General features: G+C 36.0%; 1 protein-coding gene across 3 annotated transcripts in view; it reads left to right on the top strand.

Moving 5' to 3' along the window:
• Positions 1-20,984, top strand: part of LOC139976844 (coiled-coil domain-containing protein 191-like) — a 38,649-nt gene that overhangs the window by 8,950 nt on the left and 8,715 nt on the right. The window contains exons 10-17 of one of the 3 annotated variants that reach the window (XM_071985670.1): positions 453-805; positions 2,009-2,248; positions 2,583-2,695; positions 3,600-3,682; positions 3,918-4,019; positions 4,651-4,947; positions 5,462-5,616; positions 6,489-7,492. In XM_071985670.1, coding sequence (XP_071841771.1) covers positions 453-805; positions 2,009-2,248; positions 2,583-2,695; positions 3,600-3,682; positions 3,918-4,019; positions 4,651-4,947; positions 5,462-5,616; positions 6,489-6,624 — 1,479 coding nt within the window. In that variant the 3' untranslated portion in view covers positions 6,625-7,492. Of the gene's footprint in view, positions 1-452; positions 806-2,008; positions 2,249-2,582; positions 2,696-3,599; positions 3,683-3,917; positions 4,020-4,650; positions 4,948-5,461; positions 5,617-6,488; positions 7,493-20,984 lie in introns of those variants that run through there. The other 2 variants (XM_071985671.1, XM_071985669.1) reach the window with 2 other exon arrangements.

The raw sequence follows: 20,984 nt of genomic DNA, 5'->3' as shown, positions 1-20,984 counted from the left end.
AAATTGAAATAGATATATCTCTGGGTGTTTATCATCCTTAAGTTGTGACACTGATTATTTTCATGCAACCATTTAATTTTGTCTGCCATCTTTGAAACTAGTACAATAGTGCTTAACTATTTCGCTTCAATTGCTGTCGCAATTATTTCATTATTCATTTTTGTTGCATTCTAGGGTACATTGTGTTTGCTTTCTACCACAGTGTATCATATATGCTTTTAATCTTCTTATTGTTGAGTGACATCACTTTGGTTCACTATACTTTACCATATAAGATCTAATATACCATTGTTGATGTGCTTTTAACAATATAGTTCTCTTCCGAACCAAATTTGTAACTTCTTTGTCTGCAATTCCTTTACATGCTCTGTTCAAAGAAGTTTTCCTTTGAAAGGGTCATCATATTTCTATCCAAATTAAGTCTTCATATCTCCCTTTAACTTTCCTGATAGGTTAAGTCTACTCCATGTACTCCATCATCGGTAGCATCCACTTCATCAAGATCAGCTGCCCACAGCTCGTCAGATACACAGTCAAGGTTACATAATCTTCCGTCAAAATCGCAGTCGATTTCCATGATAAGTGGTAGACCATCAAAACCAAAGCATGCTTGGCAGGTCACACGAAAGCATTTGAAACTGACACCAGAGGAGATGGCCCATATCGGTGAAGATGAAGATAGAAGTTTCAGCCGGCAGGAAGATGATGAAACTCTTCGACTGAACTTAGGGTCAGTAAATGTGAGTGTTGGAGCAGGTGAACAGAAGAAAAGTGCTTCAAATAAAGGGGGTAACTTTGAACACAGGTAAGTTCTATATGTTGATAACTTATCATAATGTGCTCCATCGAATTACAAATTTGTGATCCTCGTTCATTTATATTCCCAAACTGAATTCTGTAGAAATTGTTGGTGTCATAGATAATAGAGCAGTTATGTGTGCTGCATACCTGTGATAAATTCTGTGTAACATAGAGTGGCTAATTATTAAAAGCTTCCTCAGGGCACATTTGAGAGCCAGTCGTAGCTGTGTAGTGTGACATTTGATGGAACCCAATCATTGATCGTATGAGGACTATAATTGCACTTAGTGTAGCATCTGTAGGAGCAGGTATACCCTACAGCATGGGGTTCCCTAACTGGGGTGCATGAACCCCCAGGGGCTGTGTGAGTCCATCCCAGGGGTTCGTGAGACATTTCTAAAAGTCAAAACTAGAGGGCTTTTTGTTGAACTAAAATCTGATATATCATATAATTTAGTAATGTGCAAAAGTCGTACCTATCGACAAACTCTTTTTGCGTTCAATAAGCATTTGTTGCCATAGTAGTACCGTACCATGCATATGATACTTGATCTTTTACAAAGCACTGTTATGCATATTGTAGTATAATAATTACTCAGGTTGTGTCTCTAAAAGTTGGGGGTTCGTGGACAACTCTGACATCCACAGGGGGTTCGTGGGGGAATAAAGTTAGGTTCTTTAGTTTTGAGTAATGGACTGCTTTATGATAAAAATTCTACAGTGTTTAGATATTTTACTTCCTGGAAGAAACTTGCTTGATTGATTAATGACCTTTAATCTAATTAATAGTTTTAACTAATAAATTAATTCAGGACACTCACAAAGTGCCTTACAAAATATTTGTGGCAAACTGTACCTTTGATCACAGGTTTAGCCAAAAAGAAAAAAGTATGAGCTCTAAGAGCTCACATGAAAAATCTTGTGTTTTTGGACCCAATTTGACAGGTAAATTATCATGTTTACATTTGGTCCTAAAACATGTGAAAATGGGAACGTGGGACAAGGAATTATGTGTTCAATGAGCAGATTTATTTAATGCAAGATCACCTGAAACGCTTACATGCCTGAAATATAGCTTTTATATCACAGTATATACAAACTATGGACCATATTTGATTTCACTTATCTAAGTTTAATGCTACTAAGGTACTCAGTAAAAGCATCTGGCTTGTACATGAGGAAAAAATCCTAATGGTTAACACTGCAGATATGCAAATCAGCAAAAGATGCTCATGGAACAGCGGAAGCAGCTAGATGAACAGAAACGGCTCATCGAAGACCTCCAAGCAGGGCAAAGGGAGCAGCTAATTAAGATGCAGATACAAGCTATTCAAGGAGGAGATGCTACTGGTGACAGCAGTGGGATGAAACAAGTCAGTGCTGCTTCAGATGATATAATGAATGGTCAGGATGGGTTTAACATTGCATCTCAACCAACATCTGAAAGGTTAGAAAAGTAAAACTTCTAGAACTTTGTTTTAGTGAATGCTCCCTTTTAAGGTATTATTTCTTTGTTCATTTTATCTTAGTTGAGGTTTTGGCATTTCAAGCAAAAGAGAATATCATTGTGGAGTACAGATATTGAAGTAGACGCATGTCTTCTCCATTGGTATAGTAATTATGAAAGGGAAATCAATATTGGCTATGAAATGTTATTTGGTAAAAATAACCCTACATGAAAATGAAATATTGTAAATGCCCAATTATGTTCAATTTTAACAGTTTACAAGAATGCTGTAATCTAAACACACATGAAGTAATAGATATTATTTTGTCATCAGAACTTCTGACAGTGATTCAGTCGGTACACCATCATCTGCTCTCAGAACTGAGAGAACAACTTCATCAACAGCATCTGGACAAAGAACTGCAAAACAGCCGCCATTGCTGAAAGGTGGGTGCTGATATGAACAAAATAAATAAAGAAAGAAAAAACAAGGATAGATGTTGTTAAGTAGAACAGAAGTAACACTGTTATAAGAAATCACTCTAGCTTGACGTCCAGTTTGGTCATATGATTCCGGTGATCGGATTCAGTCCCTGCTTTGTTTATAGTGTAAAATGCTTTTTAGACTTGTCATAGTCAATTCACATATTAAATTTTGCAACTCGATCCATTTCCATTATATAGACAAAGTTGAAATTCCTGTTCATACTGTAACATTAGGATTAAGAAAGATAAGCTATATTTCTCACCATATCAGAGGTTAGTAGGATGTACATGGTTACACATTTTATGTATAGCATATACACACTGTAACTAACAGTACAGTGGTAGGGTGTGCTGTCAATCGACAGTTATTGTACCGTGCTAAGAGAACACATATGTATGTGAGACAAAACTAAATGGTTTGTAACATTCACTTTATGTCAGGTGGCTATCCAATTTAAAGTTTAAGTTCATTTTGGACTTTGGAAAATTTGGAAGACCTTTTTCAGTTGAAGAAACCATGGATCTCTTCTAGATGAAAAGTCCCACTTTACTCTGGCCAGCCAGGGATGGAACCCACAACTCCCAGATGCTAGGTTTCATTGCTTCTTATGTTACCACATTTTCCCTTTTGACTATAACTCTGGTATCAAAGTCATTGATTAAAATCATTGGCAGAGACAAGTCTTCAAGATCATAGGTGATTTAGTACAAAGAAGACTTAAAGTGAGTCTGTACTCTGTACTTGTATTCTGGCAAAGTTGCCTTTCCTCAACCTTGTGCTCATATGATTTTAAAAGATACAAGTAAGACCAGTAGCAATGTAAACCTTTGTGTTGTTTACTTTGTTTTCTTGATTATTTTGTAGGAATGGAAGATAGAGCAGCACTCAGGGCACAGAGAAAGGCAGAACGAGAACAGAAAATGAGAGAGAAGGAAGAAGAAAAATTGGTGGGTAGAATAATTTATGAATTATGATTCATTTATTCATCCTTTTGTACAAACTGTCGAATTAAGTGCCAAATTGCGACTAGCATACTGTGCATGAAAAAGTAAGGACATTTTAAGACTTCATTCAAACTCAGCGATAACCAACATAAAACCAAGAGTGATCGGAAGTGGAATGTAAATGGTAAGTGTCTTTCCCATCATTTCATTTCTTTGTTACTTGTTTCATGCCCTACAGGCACAACTAAGAGCAGAAGAGGAAAGGAAAGTTGCAGAGGAGGAAGAGAAGAAGAAAGCTGAGATGGATAAGAGGAAGGAAAGGAAGAGATTGGAGAAGCAGGTGAGCTTATTTGGAGCAGCTTTTTGCATTAATTTTGGTTAAATCTTCTACTTGATGAAAAAATCTTGCTCGCTTACTTAAAGTTGTCTGTGATTAATGCCATCATCAAAGAATACCTGGTAATGTCTTTTCGAAATTTCAAAAGGAAGAATTTATTACCGTTCCATTTTTCAAATTCGAATGTATTATTATGAAATACTTAGCAGTTAGTGTTCATTTGGAAGGGGAAAATGGTGATGATTTCTTGGCCTGATAAGTAGTAATGATTTTAATTTAGAGATTATAGCAACCACATGCAATATTTTACTTTAATAAGGAAATATAACTGATTTTGAATTCATTCCATTGCACTCTTAGTAATATTTATTCAGAAAAACAAAGAAACAGAAAAGAGAAAACTCCAAAGACTTATTTGAGAATTTCACATGTGCCCTGAAAAGGAGTTAACATGCTTAAGTCGAAAAGTTGAAAGTTTTCTTCAGACAACTGTCCATAATTTAATAGCTAATCTTTCCATATTATTAATAAGAAATTGGTAAAGTCTACTCTAATTATGTAAAATAAATTTGAGTCGAGTTGCAAGTCAAGTCACAGTTCATTGATTGTCGTCGTCATTTTTCCTTCCATGCAGAGAGAACTTGAGAAAAAACAGAAACAGGAGAAAGTTGCTGAGATGAATTCTAGGGCAGACTCTCATTACCGGTTTTCTCTGTTGAGGAATTATGGTTTGAAACCTTGGAGGAAACTCATTGTTGCCTCGCATCAACACTGGCAGGTAGCTGTCGATCATCACAGCTATGCTTTGCTTCAAACATATCTGTTACCATGGCATAGGTATACACAAGCAACAAAATCAGAGCAATGTTCCATGGCTGATGCCAAGTACAAAGAAATTTTACTGCAAAGGAGCCTTAACTCTTGGAAACAGGTGAGCCTCTCAGAATGTTCAAAATGTACAATACAGGAGGAACACACTAAGGTTTCTAATACTCAAATGAAAGAAGAAATAAATAATATGTTGTTGTGATCAGCAGATTTCAATGTGAAAACAGTGAATTTGAATCCCAAACTTATTTTGGTAGACCTCATAGTGACATCTTCTAAAGTTTAGTTCACATGTACAGTACTTCATGTGTTATAAAGTTAACCCAACCATGTTCCACACTAAGGACGACACCACTATGTGTATTTAAGAAGAGCTGGTAAATTATGACCTATAATACAACTTTTAGGTGGCAAAACAGGAGGAGCAAGGATGGTAGCCAGGACAATTTCATGTTTTTAATCATCTTTGTGTTATTTATGAGAGAGGTAACCTGGTTTCAAGGCTGTATAACACAATGACAGTGACAAAAATATAAATATAGGACACATTCCATAACCAAGCATACTTCCAAGTTGTATAGTTATTGTTTTTTTTTTTCCACTTCTATTTGCCACAGTACGGCCATTACCTATCGATTCAATATCAGAGGGCTAGAAGACACTATGGAACACAGTTGAAAGCGAAGTTATTCAAAGCGTGGCAGGATTACATCACAAATGAAAAACTAAGAGCTTGGAAATGTGAAGAGATGTCAGTGGACCACAACCATAGGTAAGTTAACCTTACTGGAGGCATTCAGAGAGTGATTATGTATAGTATTTAGTAAATACGTGCTAAATAACGATTCCCTTGCAGTATTGAAGGGAGTCCTGTGGCCGAAGCTGATTGCATAATTTGCTGGGAATTTTCTGCATCTTTACGTCAAATCCACATCTTTAGAAAAGATAAGTTTTTTTTTTAAAATGGGACATCGTGTAATTTGTGAGCGAACTGGGTGAATGATGTCATCATCGTGGCAATTGATCTGAAAATGTCGTTGTTGTTCTTTATAATAGTTTGGTCATTCACAGAGCAAAGTAATATCACTTCAATAAATTTTGCATTTTGATGAAAATATAAAACCAACCCTCCAAACCCTCCCCCCCCCTCCCCCATCCTCTTCTCCTAACCAGCTTTACCTTGTGTCTTATCCCCTTTGATAATTAAAATAAGGCAAAAGGAAAACAACAACATTATTTATATTGTTACATGACCGTTCTCAGACTTAATGTGGAGAACAACCCTTTTATTGCCAACAAAGGGAGTTCCAAATAACTGAAAATTGTGAATAAAGGCCAGAACCCTGCTATAAACTGGGTGTAGTTTTACCTATAATTATATCACCAAATACAAATATCTTCTGGAAAATGAAACAATAAATAGCATCAGCTCAAACCAGTCTGGGTCTACGTTCTCTGCATTTTAATGCAACATCGTTATGAAAAGTGATCAAATTTAATCCTGTTTTCGGTATCGCTGAGGGTAGTTCTAACGAAATCCCTTTGGTACTGGAAATTCAGTCTATAATTCGATTCATTCTTGTTTTACATCTTCTTCCCTGGATCAGCATAATTTTAAAATTTGTTACCTCGGATTGATTTCAGGAGGATAATTGCTAAGGTCTTTGAAGCGTGGAAGAAGTATCCCAAGATGTTAAAACAGGAAAAAGACCGAGAGCTCAGACGAGAGGAAATGAGAAAAAAAGTAACATCACTCTTGCCAGATTTTGGACTTTCTTAAGGCATTGAAGACTCCCCCCAAACCATGTGCCGCGCTCTGAAAAAGTTAACTTTCCGTTGCTTGCAAGTGAAATATTCTGCTTGGCGCTACAAAATGCAGACAGTAATGAAACGTGATACCTTGTATTCTTTAGCTGGACCAGAGCTGTCCATCCCTGTATCGTTTGTACACTGTGCTGTGGGTATTGACCACAGCTGTATGTACTGACTGTACACTAGTGTCTAATTACCGAAGGTAGCAAGCTTTGTGTGTATTTTCTAGGATTAATGGTGGTGTCTAACACTTCTGTTACACCTCATTCAAAACTAGGTCAAATTACCGGCATTAGACATTTCTTTTTGCGCGAGTCTTCACACCCTTTTAAAAGAAAATTTTGTTTTAGTTTAAGTGAACGATATGATGAAAATTTATTTCGAATTTTTTAATGAATGTGATTATTTTATGTTATAACAGATGAGTGAGAACTGTCACTTAAAAGAATATTTACCTGAAATCTTTATCCTTCATCACAAAATATGATAGATTGTTATGCTTACATTACATTATATGGAAACAGGAAACTAAATCTCTAATCCATGGCATTTAATTTGATGTTGGGATTGCAGAAAACTACTTAGATATCAGTCATTGTTTTAATGATATAAATGGAAGCTTGGCTTCCAATCCATTTGAAAATACCATTAAGGCAAATTTAAGCTACTGAGAGCATTTCTTTAGATGGTATTAGTACAATACAGACATCAGCATTAATGCTATAAAGCCTATAAAGAATGCATAGAGATGTTTAAAATTGTTCATTTAAATGCATTTCCTGTCCTCAGAAAGAATACAGGTGGAGTGATATAAAATTGTGATTTCACAACATGGATACACTTTTCTTTCCTTCTTTTGTGTTATAAGAGCGATTTTAAACGCTTTGCTCTGTTGATTTCATGAATGAATATTCATGGATCATTGTGCAGTTTAGAATCCTATATGGAAAGAAATATGTAAATTTTGATCTATATAGGGTGAATAAAACAAAACTGGTCACAATCAGCTAATATGACTTAACGTAAAGCATTAGTTAAACTTCATAAGGTAATCCATCATGCATTTCCGTAGCCTACTTGTTATAACTTGAAATGATACCTGGTAACTTGCCAATTTCCACCCTGGGTGAGATGCTTCACCATTTTTAGAGAAGGGCAATCCCTGGGTGGGATGCGTTACCATTAATCCCTGGGTGAGATGCGTTACCATTCTAGAAAAGAGCAAACCCTGGGTGGGATGCGTTACCGTTCTAGGAAAGGGCAATCCCTGAGAAAAATGCGTAACCATTCGAGGAAGGGTAATCTTAAAACTGATGCTGCTCCTGTGATATTTAAATTAATGTTTAAATGAACCTAAACGAGTGCACTGTTCTTACAGAGGTAAGAAAGGTAATCAAGCAATGCCGTGAATTACACCCTGCACATTTCGTTAAAGCCATCATTGCCACGGAGATGTCGTGTCTAGACTGCTCGCCTAATCTCCATCGCCAAATCTCCATCCCACTGAACACCAAATGCGGTAGGTTATTAACAACTGTTTTAATAGTTACACTAGATAGTAAAGTAGTAGGTGGTGTCCGTCAATCACAAGGTTCCATCTAATGAAGTTAATGAGACCAGTAAAGGATGGGGAGGAGGCGGGAGAAATTGTTGGGGTTATGGGGTTATGATGTAAGGGAACAATTAACTCATCGCAATGGACAGTGATGTCAGGTTTGGTGTGTAGGAGTGGTCTGATTCTTCACTGGATGAACGGCGCAAAGCACGTTTTTTCCCTTCATGTTGTCTCCGTATCTTTTCATAGACGAAATGCACAAATTAAGTCTTTGGCCGACATCCATGGAGCAGTCGAAATATACACAGTATATCCATTATATCCCCCAATTGTCTGATTCGAAACTCAGAGAGCAAAGTCAGAGATCTGTCAAATATGCAAAAGACGACCACGATACTAATTTTTGGATAACGGCCTTGTCGAAAGTCATTGGAACATATAACCTTGATTTGAAGAAGCCAACAGCTTAAAAAATAAAAGGGAACTTTTCATTAACGAAGTGGGGTATTATTTCTGATGAATGAAAATGGGTTTACCTTTAGAGGCTTTTCTTCCACAAATCTGGGATTGGGATATCCCCTCCCCACCCGACCAGCTATTGAGAGCTTTTCTCAATTTCTCAACTTTGTATCAGCTTTAAGCGGCGCTGATGCTGGCTCCCATACCAGGGTTGTATAATACAACTAAAAGCAAAACAGAAAAGTATAAGTCAACTAGATTTGCCTAAAGTGCAACCGAATCAATAGTTCAAAAGGTATCATTGGGACATGAGTACTTTAACCAAACCATTTCATCAACAGTGATTTGGATAAACTATTTTGGTATTACGAAGGCTCCACGGTGCCTGGATGAGTCGCTTAAAGTGCATCGTAAACCACCCGGGCAGCTACACGAAAACACAGGGGCGTAGCGAAGGGTTTTTTGTTGGGGGGGTGTGGAGAATTTGATTTGCCGACGGATCTGGAAGTGGTGACTGAAATGGGGGAGGGGTCTAAGGGGAGGGGGTTTCCCCCTCCCCTTTGGAAAATTTTTAGTTTTGAAACGTCCTTAGATGCAATCTGGTGTATATTTTAAGTCCAATTTGATTTGCCGACGGATCTGGAAGTGGTGACTGAAATTGGGGAGGGGTCTAAGGGGAGGGGGTTTCCCCCTCCCCTTTGGAAAATTTTTAGTTTTGAAACGTCCTTAGATGCAATCTGGTGTATATTTTAAGTCCAATTTGATTTGCCGACGGATCTGGAAGTGGTGACTGAAATTGGGGAGGGGTCTAAGGGGAGGGGGTTTCCCCCTCCCCTTTGGAAAATTTTTAGTTTTGAAACGTCCTTAGATGCAATCTGGTGTATATTTTAAGTCCAATTTGATTTGCCGACGGATCTGGAAGTGGTGACTGAAATGGGGGAGGGGTCTAAGGGGAGGGGGTTTCCCCCTCCCCTTTGGAAAATTTTTAGTTTTGAAACGTCCTTAGATGCAATCTGGTGTATATTTTAAGTCAAATTTGATTTGCCGACGGATCTGGAAGTGGTGACTGAAATGGGGGAGGGGTCTAAGGGTAGGGGTCTACCCCTCCCCTTTGGAAAAATTAGTTTGAACGTCCTTAGATGCAATCTGGTGCATATTTTAAGTCAAATTTGGCACGGAAGAAGCTCCCGTTCTTCTTTTTCTATTCAGCTTTCCTTCTTTCTTCCCCTTCCGCTCTCTTCACCTTTTCTCCTTTTGCCGACAGACCCAAAATTTGCCGACAGCGACCAAATTATTGGGGGGGGTGTGACACCCCCACACCCCCCCCCCCCCGCTCGCTACGCCCCTGCGAAAACAAGTATCCGCTCCCCTTTTGGAAACAGTATATTTTCATTTTTAATGTTAACGATTTCATGGTGAACGGTATACCTGCAATCCAATGCCATATTTCAAAAAGTTTCGTTGGGAAACGTATCCTTATCAACAACATTAAAATCAGTGGTGCTTTTGATAAACTATACTGGTATTACGAAGGCGCCACATCTGACTGAACGCGATAAGGACTTTAAAGCATTAAAGACTCGCCCCAAACCGCGTGCGCCCTCTGAAAAAGTTAACTTTCAGTTGCTTGCAAGTGAAGTTTTTTTCTTGTCGCTACAAAAAGCAGACAGTAATGAAACATGATACCTTGTTTCCTTTTATCTGAGATGTCCATCGGTGTTATGTACACTGTGTTGTGAGTATTGACCGTAGCTGCATGTATTGACTGTGCAATAGTGCACGCACCAACTGTTGAATTTTCATATAGACCTTGTAAAAATCGTCTGGACAGTCGGGCAGTATACGTGTGCATAAGAATAAAACCATAAACGATCGCAGAAGAAGAAGAAAAAACATCCAGAGGGGGAAAGCAAAAGGTTCTCGATTACCTGTTACCAGTCCAGGAAGTGTGTTGTTTAAAATGAAAATATGTGGTGGGTTAACCGCCAAAATTGAGCCGGTTTACCACATGAGACGTCCTTTCTGAGAATGCCGTATATTCCCAGCCAACACATAACGTTTTTATAACATGTTGAGAAGGGCGTAGATATGTTATTACCAAATGTTTTTGTTAATCGTTTATATAACATTTTGTAGATATCATATTAAATCATGAAAACGTTTTAATGACATTTTCCAAATGTTTTTAATAAAATATTTCCACAAATGTTGTACAAATGTTTTGCAAACGTTTAGAGAAGGTCATCGATAAAGCTTTAAAAATGGTAAATATGTAGCAATTTCAATTCAACACAGCTACTTGCAGGGGAAAGCCTTTCATTTGATTAAAATCTCGCTGATTTTGTTCAGAATGTCATAACATTATTATGACATCTTTAAAAATGTTTGATGAAGACTTAATTGTTTTTAATAATGTCATTAATATTTTTCACAAAACTTTTGTCCGGTGTTCTACAATTGTTATTAAAACAACATTACAACGTTGGAAAGTATCTTGTATAATACAGAATGATAACAATTTGACAACATCTTCAAAATGAAAGTAAAAAACTGAATCATCATTGGTTCTACAGTAGGTAGCCATGCGACAATATTTTTGTTTCTGAAATATAAATTAATCAATTAATTTTGGTATTTTTTGTGAGAATTTTTTTTGCAATTTTAAGTGAGAAATTGCTCCTAAACTATTGTTTTGGTTTGGAATACTTGATTCTTTAAGAGGTAATTATATCTAGTGAGAACAATACAAAATAATGTTTACATTGCTTCCTGTAAATTATATGTTTGCAAGTTGTGCAGCTGTGAAGTTACTATTTAGTTCTGCGATTCAGCATCAGGAAGGGTTTTTGATGCCATTTTTTTTTACAACATAACTATGTGAGAACTTACTCTACTTATAAACATAAGTTTGTACAACTTACCAAATTTCAGGGTTTTAGCTTTTTTCAATATTAATTAATATCCTTGTAAAGTTGCTCTGTACAAAACTAGGTCATCTCTGACAGCTAATATCTCAAAAGTGTCATGTTGAAAAGATCTGATTATTTGTTTTACAAGAGATTTAGTACCACCCTGTTTCAAAAAATTTCAGGAGGGTATTTTAATATATTTTTTAATATGACCCCTGCCTTCGTTATTCCTCTAATGGTTCAACTAAGAAGGTTGAAAAGTGCAGTATATTTATGCTGGCATTATCTCTAGGCACTCGTTTTACTTGATTTCCGACATTCACGGCATTCGCACGTAACATTTAATGGTGCACTTAAATCAGTTGACTAGTTCAGTATTTTTATGCTGGCATTTTGTCTATAGATTAAGTCGTTTTACTTTATTTCGATCTTCACGGCATATGCACGCAACATTAATGGTTCACTTAAATCAGTTGACTAGTGCCGTATTTTTATGCTGGCATTATGTCTAGACACTCGTTTTACTTGATTTACGACATTCATGGCATTCGCACGCAACATTTAATGGTGCACTTAAATCAGTTGACGCGTGCAGTATTTTTATGCTGGCATTATGTCTACTCTCCCTATGTCGGTCCTAATCCCGGAAGCAAAAGGATGAGGGTTAGGCGTAGGGCTACGAACCCAACCCTGTTAAAAAACACTTGCTACAGCAGCCTTTAACAGAGCAAATTTATTAAATTTTGGAGACACTGTTGCAGCTCTTGCTGAGAGAGAAGGTATGACGCATCTGAGCCAAGGCCGAGAGGACTTTCCTATACCGACTAGGTCACTAGTTGACCCAGAAGATAAGATGAAAATTTTCGTGAACGCTTCAGTATAACTTATGAAGAGCAGTTGAATAAAGTATTGTTGTTTCCAGAGACGGGCTTAAAGTCAGGCCTCAACATTTTTCCGAACTATCCTGTTCATTGGCTTAAACTAACGAAATGTGTCACAGAAAACTAACGTACCTGCTCAAAAATAGAAACACATAGATTTATTTTGATCACGTGTTATGAATATGACATATCCACAGCAGAGACATTTACCGTTTTTTCAGCTTACGTTTTTTAGCTTATGTTCCTTCAGGTGATTCTTAACGATATTACAGTCACAAACTGAGACCTCATTGTAATTGATATGATGTGAACACGCATGGAGTATGATCTATACACGATGTAAATGTAAATGACAAGAAAAGCAAATGAACAGAATGGCACAAAACATTGACTTATTCCAATAGTTAGCAGCACTGGTTACGATAAAATCTGCCGTAAATATGGTACAACGTTTCATCATAATTGAAAAGTTACATTTAATATATACTAAGGATCATGCAGAGAACGACAAAACCCCAATGGGTAAAAAAAGTTTTCACTATTTATTAAGAAGCACATATTCTTTAAATTGAAACTAAGATGAAATTCATTGAATGAACATTATACAGCTGCAGTCTTTGAAACTCATGCACCAACGGATATGATTTAAGGTTCATTTTACCTCTTATCTGCAGGTAGTCTTCGCACTGGAACTTTCTGGTAGAAAAAAAATATCTGTTGAGAAAAGGTTCACTAGGCAGATTTGTTGCACTTTCCAATGATGACGAAAACTACGTTCCACATAATATGCACAACAGGGTTTCATAATGAAATAGTACAAAGTGACGCAACTACCGACAGAGAAATTGGTGGTATTAATTCAATCGTTCATTGGAATATAACATATGTATTCGATGTATATGTAAATGACAAGAAAAGCAAATTTCAGTGACCTATTCCAACACTGAGCAGCACGGGTTACGATACAATCTGCCCTAAATATTGTAAATGTTTCAGCATATTTTAAATATTACATTTAAAGGATACTAAGGACCATGGAGAGAATGCCAAAAGCCAATGGGTAACAGAAGACTTCACAATTTATTTACAAACACATATTCTGTAATGGAAACTAAGACGAAATTCATTAAATGAACTTATGAAATGAAAAATTAAATGAAATATATATGAGTAAATATTTAGTTATTAATGTTATAATATAATATATATATATATATATATATATATATATATATATATATATATATATATATATATATATATATATATATATATTGTGAACATCGTTATTTGATCTACTTCGAAACGGTTGTGTTATTCCATTTAAATTACGTAGTGGAGTTTATATTTCAATGATGTTGGACATTATTATTATTTTCATACGCCACTTGTTAATACTCTTTGAATTAATTTAACATTATATTCGCCCAATTTGCGGCGACTTGAAATCCTTTGGCACTGGTCTGTCAAGCCTAAGTTGTCTTGGATACTTAAATTAGTTCTGCGAAACTTATTTCTGTGTGTGATGCACACATTAACTAGGTTTGCCTCCATTGTCGAATACACAGTGTGCAACTGCATGCAGGCAAACCTATTGTGTTGTTTTCTTTGCCAATCATCAGTGCATGCATTTGATTGTAGCGACAAGAAGAAGCTGTGCACATCATTCGTTGTATAATATGCTGGACAATGCATCTAAACTCTATTCGAAATTTTTCTACATCTGTAATTCTTTTGTAAATCAGACAAAGAGGCTAGTGTCAACTCCCCTGATCAATCGCGAATGAGTGATATAAAACAAAAAAAGTCGATCGCTTGGAGCTCAACTTTAAAGTAATTAAGAATCTCATTGAATCTAATGGTCAATCTCAGCAGTCAGCTGAAAAAAAAAGCCAAAGGATCTATTCATGATAGCGTTCCGACTGCCCCTGTCATCGGTGAGTGTTGATAGCAATGTCCAATTAGCAAATCTTTCAAAAACAAATCTGGAAAAAAACATTATTGCGTGTGACTCAGCTTCATCGCGTGACAAACTGTTTAAAGCTATCGTTAACATCCTGCAAAAATTGGAAACTATTAAAAAAGCTGGCACCATGCTGCCAACTATTGCCGAGTGTCGGGTTTTCTGCTTCGTTTGCTGTTGACCCTTTGCCTGTTCTACTTCAACAAAATCGTTGGTTGACAGAATATTTTGAAATCAATACTCTTGGAGATCATATGACTCATCTTGTTTCAAAGCCGTTGAAAAATAATGAATCCGTTTTTCAAGCCATATTCAATGTGTCCCCATCACTTCGTGACTTCATGAAAAAACATGGTGATCGTATCATCTTGGGTATATATATATATATATATATATAAGTAAACAGTAGTATGAAGTAAACAGTAGGCAGTATAGAGTAACTAATTTCTACAAATATCTGTATTACATGATAGTGCTTTCTTTGCCAACGATAACACTATGATCGAGTATGCAGAGAATAAGTCACAATCGGTGTATGCGTATTTACCTTGAATACATAGTTCGACGTATATAGCAAACAAACTTCCCTTTTGCTCACTTTATTGTACATGTTATTGCTATATAACTTTGTGCTCAAAAGTACATATGCAGGTTCAATTCAAGCCGAAAAAAGCTTATGCATAAATCAGCTGTCTATAGTAAATCTGTGTATAGTTATATCTAATGGTACCCTAGCAATATTCTCGTGTCAAGAATATGAAACGGTACCTAACATATTTGCTAATTTTTCTCGAGAGTTTGCTGATCCCCTGTCTCTTTCATAATTACAATCCGATCAAGCTTACATTACTTCATATTATTACATCATAGTAACGACAAGACCAATATCGGTCACGTAACAACCCTTGTTTGTTAAAGGGTTACTCCATACTTTCTTTCTTATCCCAAATTCGCAAGGTCAACTTTTCGTCATATTCGATAATCTTTTGACATGGTTAATGACAATGGTAAATTGTTAGTGTTAATCTTTAAGTGGACGTTTTCTTTAGAATACATGCATTTTATCCACTCTAAAAGTCGCTCTAGGGCTAGATGGTGTGAATATGGTGAGAAAAATTCACAGTATTTTCTTAATCTTGAACGTTACAACAAGGTAAATAATAACATATCACAGCTTCGCAATGAAGATGGTCATATTGTTTCAAATTGTCAGGATATTTTAAGTGAAGCTGTTAGTTTTTATCGTAAACTTTATACTAAGTGTCCTAATATTTCTCCTGTCTCGTTTTTTGATGATGTTTGTACTAATCACAAGAGTCTTACCGATGATCAGAGTTATTTGTGCGAGGGTCTTTTTACCATCAATGAATGTAAAGAGGCTATTGGGTCCATGCATAAGAATAAACCCCCCGGTTCTGATGGATTATTAGTTGAATTTTATGTACATTTTTGGGACATTTTAGGTAACTCTGTAGTTAATTCTCTTAATTTTGCTTTCAGTTGTACACACTTAGCCGATAAACAGGGCAGGGCAATAATCTCTTTGATTCCAAAGCCTTCAAAAGATTTACAGTATTTGAAAAATTGGAGGCCTATAGCAATTTTAAATACTGACTACAAGATTGGAGCCAAATGCTTGGCAACCCGTATTAAGCGTGTTTTAAATTACATTATTAGTGATGAGCAAACTGGATTCTTAAAAGGACGTTTCATCGGTGAGAACATTAGACTAGTTTTAGACCTCATTGATCATTGTAATTCCAACAATATTTCAGGTACTCTTCTGTTTCTAGATTTTGAAAAGGCTTTTGATTCTTTGGACTGGGAGTTTCTTTATCAAAGTTTAAAATTCTTCAATTTTGGTCCAAATTTTATTAGGTGGGTTAGAACTTATTATGGGAACGTCACATCTTGTGTTATTAACAATGGTCATCTCTCTCAGTATTTCAGTATTTCTCGAGGTGTAAGACAGGGTTGTCCACCCAGTCCTTACCCCTTTATCTTATGTTCAGAATTTCTCACATTCATGGTTAAAACAAGCTGTCGTATCAAGGGTATATCTATTAATAACTCTGAAATAAGAATTTCACAATATGCCGATGATACTGTTTTATTTTTAGATGGTTCACGCGCTTCTCTTGTAGAGGTTGTAAACATTCTTAATAATTTCTCTGCCGCTTCGGGTTTAAAAGTTAATTTCAGCAAATCATTCTTTTTTCCATTGGGTGCTATGGTTTCAAGGGTTCCCTGGTATTTTCATGAGTATGGTTTTAATGTTAATCTTGGTCCAGTGAAATATCTTGGTGTCACATTTACTACAAAGAATGAAGATTTCTTTTCGTTGAATTATCTTCCCAAATTATCCAGGCTCAAACAGTTACTTGGGATGTGGTCAAAACGTGACTTAACACCAACTGGTAAAATAACTATAATTAAGAGTTTGGCCATTTCGCAAACTTTTTTTTTTTTAGTGTTCTACCAAATCCTCCTCTTAGTTTCATTAAAGAGGTTAATAAAATTTTGTATAATTTTATTTGGAACAATAAACCTTATAAGATTAAACGGAGCACCCTTATTAATAAGAAAGTTAATGGTGGCTTTGATATGACAGATATTGAATCTTTTATTAAAAGTCTAAACTGTAGCTGGGTAAAACGGTATTTAGCCCCTCAGAGAGGAAAATGGAAAATATTTTTTGATTTATACCTAAAAAAGTTCAGTGGTGCTTTTCTTTTTAAATGTAATTTCAATAAGGAGGCAGTTTCTTGTATTTCTAATATTTTTTGCAGAGAAGTGTGTGAGGCTTGGGCTGAGTTTAATTTTTATCATCCAGACAGTAATTATGGTAATGCAATCATTTTAAACAACAGTCATATATTGGTTAACAATAAAGTAATTTTCCAGTATAATCTTTTAAATCACAGAACAATTTATGTGAAAGATTTCATTAAAAATGATGGCTCGGTAATTCCATATAACACGTTTCAAGCGAAAAAATATATTAGAAATTTTCCTTTTACTTCGCACTTTGGGATTATTCACGCCATTCCTAGTTATTGGAGGGGGTACCATGATTCTGTTTTGCTCCCAATGAGTGAAAATAACTTTAATATGTGCATGCGCACACATAAAATAACCAAAAATGTTTATAATAAGCTAATTACCGGTCTCTGCACGCCCCCCGTCGTCTATTATGAAGTGGCAAGCTATGAATTTTCCAGTGAAAATAGTTTGGAATAAGATTTTTAGGCTGCCTTATACGGCTGTGAATGACCCCAAAGTATCATATTTACAATTGCGTTTTCTACATCGTATTTTAGGCATAAATAGCTTGCTTTATAAAATGAAAATGGTTAATTCTCCACTTTGTTCATTTTGCAAGAATGCCGATGAAACGCTTATACATTTGTTTTATAATTGTAGTCACGTTGAGCGATTCTGGGAGGCAGTGAATTCAAATTGCATTAAAACTAATTATTCTTTTAATTTGACCAACATTTGTTTTGGTGATTTTGGTGATATAGATAATCCTGTGAACTTTTTAATTTTGCATGCTAAAAAGTACATTTATACTTGTAGGTTGGATAACAAAATCCCACATGTGCACGAATTTTATTTTAAGTTTCGCTTTCAACTTGACCTGCACTATTTCATTTCTAAGCAAAACAACAATTTGTGTAACCTTAACGACTTCTATGATTTCTTTATGTAAGCTTCTTATGTAAGTCTTTTTGCTGATTCATTTGTATTATGTGTTACGGTATTGTAAATAAATACAGTGAAAAAAAAAAAAAACTCTAAAAGTCGTTAGTTTTTTTATAGAGAAGTGATGTAGATCTACTAAAACACAGTATGATATTGAGAAATGTTCGTATAGGTCGTAGGTTACATTAAGTTTGTTTAAATCTCCTTTTGACACTCGATTACGTAGCGAATGTGTACTTCATAGCATTCTGTTAGTTTTCTTTCTCATTTCGCAGTGAACATTGAATCAACATATTTTCTTTCAATTAGTTACGGTTATGTCCACCTGCTGCCGAGGACTTACAAACAGAAACTACTAAACACACAGTCCTATACATAATGATTGACTTGACTAACCATACTACTGTAAGGTTTCGCTAATAATTTGGTCCACATTTGAACAAAAAATAGACGATAATTAAAAGCTGAAATTTGAACCATCTTTATAGGGTATTCTTACTAGGAAAACAGAGGGACAGTTGTTTAGACTACTAATTAGTCATTTGAGAACTGAATTCGTCTCTCTTAGGAATTTTTACACAGTGGCATCTGCTGACAGGTGTAACATATGTTACGGTGTTATAACACGCTTCAGTTTATACTGCTTAACGGTTGTCTTTTTTTGCACAGTACGAATTGATCAAGCCATGTACATTGAGTGGGCGGCTAGTAACCCCTCTTCTTTTTCCATGTTCATTGTTATTGTCAAAAGTGCAAGTTAAAAATGTTGAGGTGAAAAAAGGAATATCTTAATATCTAAACTCTGTGAGCTCTCTTCTTCATGAAAGACTCTTTCAATATGTTCCAGTGGTTTGTTTTATTTTAAGTATTATTCTTTAGTTTCAGTGCAATGCCCATGAACTTTAACGTGAGAACAACTAAAGCCAAAATGTGTCTATAATCTGTAAGAAACAATTTTGGTTGCTGAGTGACTAAAATGCGTGAGCTTATGATTGACTGGAATTGACCAGGAGGTGTAGCGATATGCACTGTATGTGGATGATTGAACCGGGCCTCCAGTATTCCGAGGCCTGGAGGGTTGGTTCCAACTAACTCAACTAAAGGATCACAACTGCCGGTTGTGGTCTTGCATGAATGACTGAATGAGTGCATGCCTCTGCACATAATATGTCTATGTCATAGTCTGTGTGATTTTGCTGACAACTTGTTCCAGATGACAAATAAACCGCCAATTCTTTGATTCATATTTTAAGTCAAGTACCATGAACTGTGCAACCGTTCATCGCACTTCAAGTACCTTTCCTTTCCGGGTTGGAAATATTATCGACTGAAGTAATAGAAACCAAGTTTTTTCAAATTTTCAGTTAGAAGTTATAATCTTATGCCTCACTTACTACAATTCTGTTATCAAGTAGGAAAGGGACCAGTATAATTCTTACACGTGGCGACAAGACGACTAAGAAGGGGATGCCGTAAACCATATAAAGGACACTCATCCGTCACTTTTCAGACAGACAGTCGTTTTTGAAGATACGAAGATACCTGTTGACCCTTGATATCAAGGTTAGTCATCTACAACTATTTTCTGTGCACTGTATATCATTCTGCACACGGCATGTTACAATCGCATACCGTGAGATACGCCTCAGTATAATACGTTATTAAGTGACTTAAGTTTGTAACAACCCTGAATTTCCTACTCCTAATATTCGAGTTATTAACAGTTTGATACAAGTAACGAAGTTATAACTTGTCATTGAATGTTCATGTCTCATTCGTCCTGCTAAGTTTTGCTTTTCTTTTTGTCCATAGTCATTGATTATGTTTCCAGAATGTATAACCTTCCCTTAAAACACGTAACCCGTTTTCTATGTAAAATTGTTTAAAATAAAAATGAAATAAGGGGCAAGTAGACTTTGAGGTATATTCAATTTTGACTTGTTATTGTTAATAAATAGTAGAAAGCAACAATTGTAACAATGCTATAATCCACAAGGACTACCTTTAGGATCGATTGCAATCGATCATGTTGAGAGTTTAGATTGTCATTTGAATTGAGACACTTGTTGTCGATTTGCTACTCAAGTTCGGGGATGGAAGCGAGGGTAGGGGTGGGGGTGACATGTATTCTAATTAATGGTAGTCCTTACACGGACGGTTTTGAGCAAATGTGGGAAGAATGTGACCCCCGGGCAAGAAATTTGACTCCCCACCAGACAGCTTTCAAAGCCATAGTACCGCGCAACCTACTGCAAAGACATAGCTCAGACAAGTCTATGTTAATTGCAATTCATTATTCGAGTGGTGTTTTAGGTTATGTATACAACATCTTAGAAACAAATTATGCATGGGAAGATTCTTGAATTACCCTCAATCATAAATATTCTAAGCTACAAAGAGCTATGGAAGGCATGCGATGGGAGGACAAACAAATTTGTGTCCTCATACTAAAATTGAGCCCCATCATTGCAACTATTTCACTGTTTACAAAAAAAGCATCCTATATTTGCTTTAATTCTGTAACAATGGAAGATGAGGAAAGATGTTTAATTTATATTCATTTGATATGATATGATATATTTATGAGAGAAAATTATGCTACTGGCACAACGATAGTTAACCCGTTCCATCAACTTCGACAGCGGTGAAGGCCTCCTTAATTTGGTTCACTTCAAATTCACGGTCATCAATGTTTCATAACCTAGGCTTGAATAAGGAAATATCATCATTACCGTAACATGAATGTTAGTATTGTTGATCTCGATTATGTTTCCTCGTTATCATGTGCTTCCATGTCACTCAAATGGCATTTCGAGTTGACTTGGGTTTAATTGGGCTCAACTTGTGGTTAGTCTT

This window comes from Apostichopus japonicus, chromosome 12, assembly GCF_037975245.1.
Source record: "Apostichopus japonicus isolate 1M-3 chromosome 12, ASM3797524v1, whole genome shotgun sequence".
Lineage (NCBI taxonomy): Eukaryota > Metazoa > Echinodermata > Holothuroidea > Aspidochirotida > Stichopodidae > Apostichopus > Apostichopus japonicus.
The sequence above is the reverse complement of the archived record's forward strand: the minus strand, read 5'-3'. Positions and strand labels throughout refer to the sequence as shown.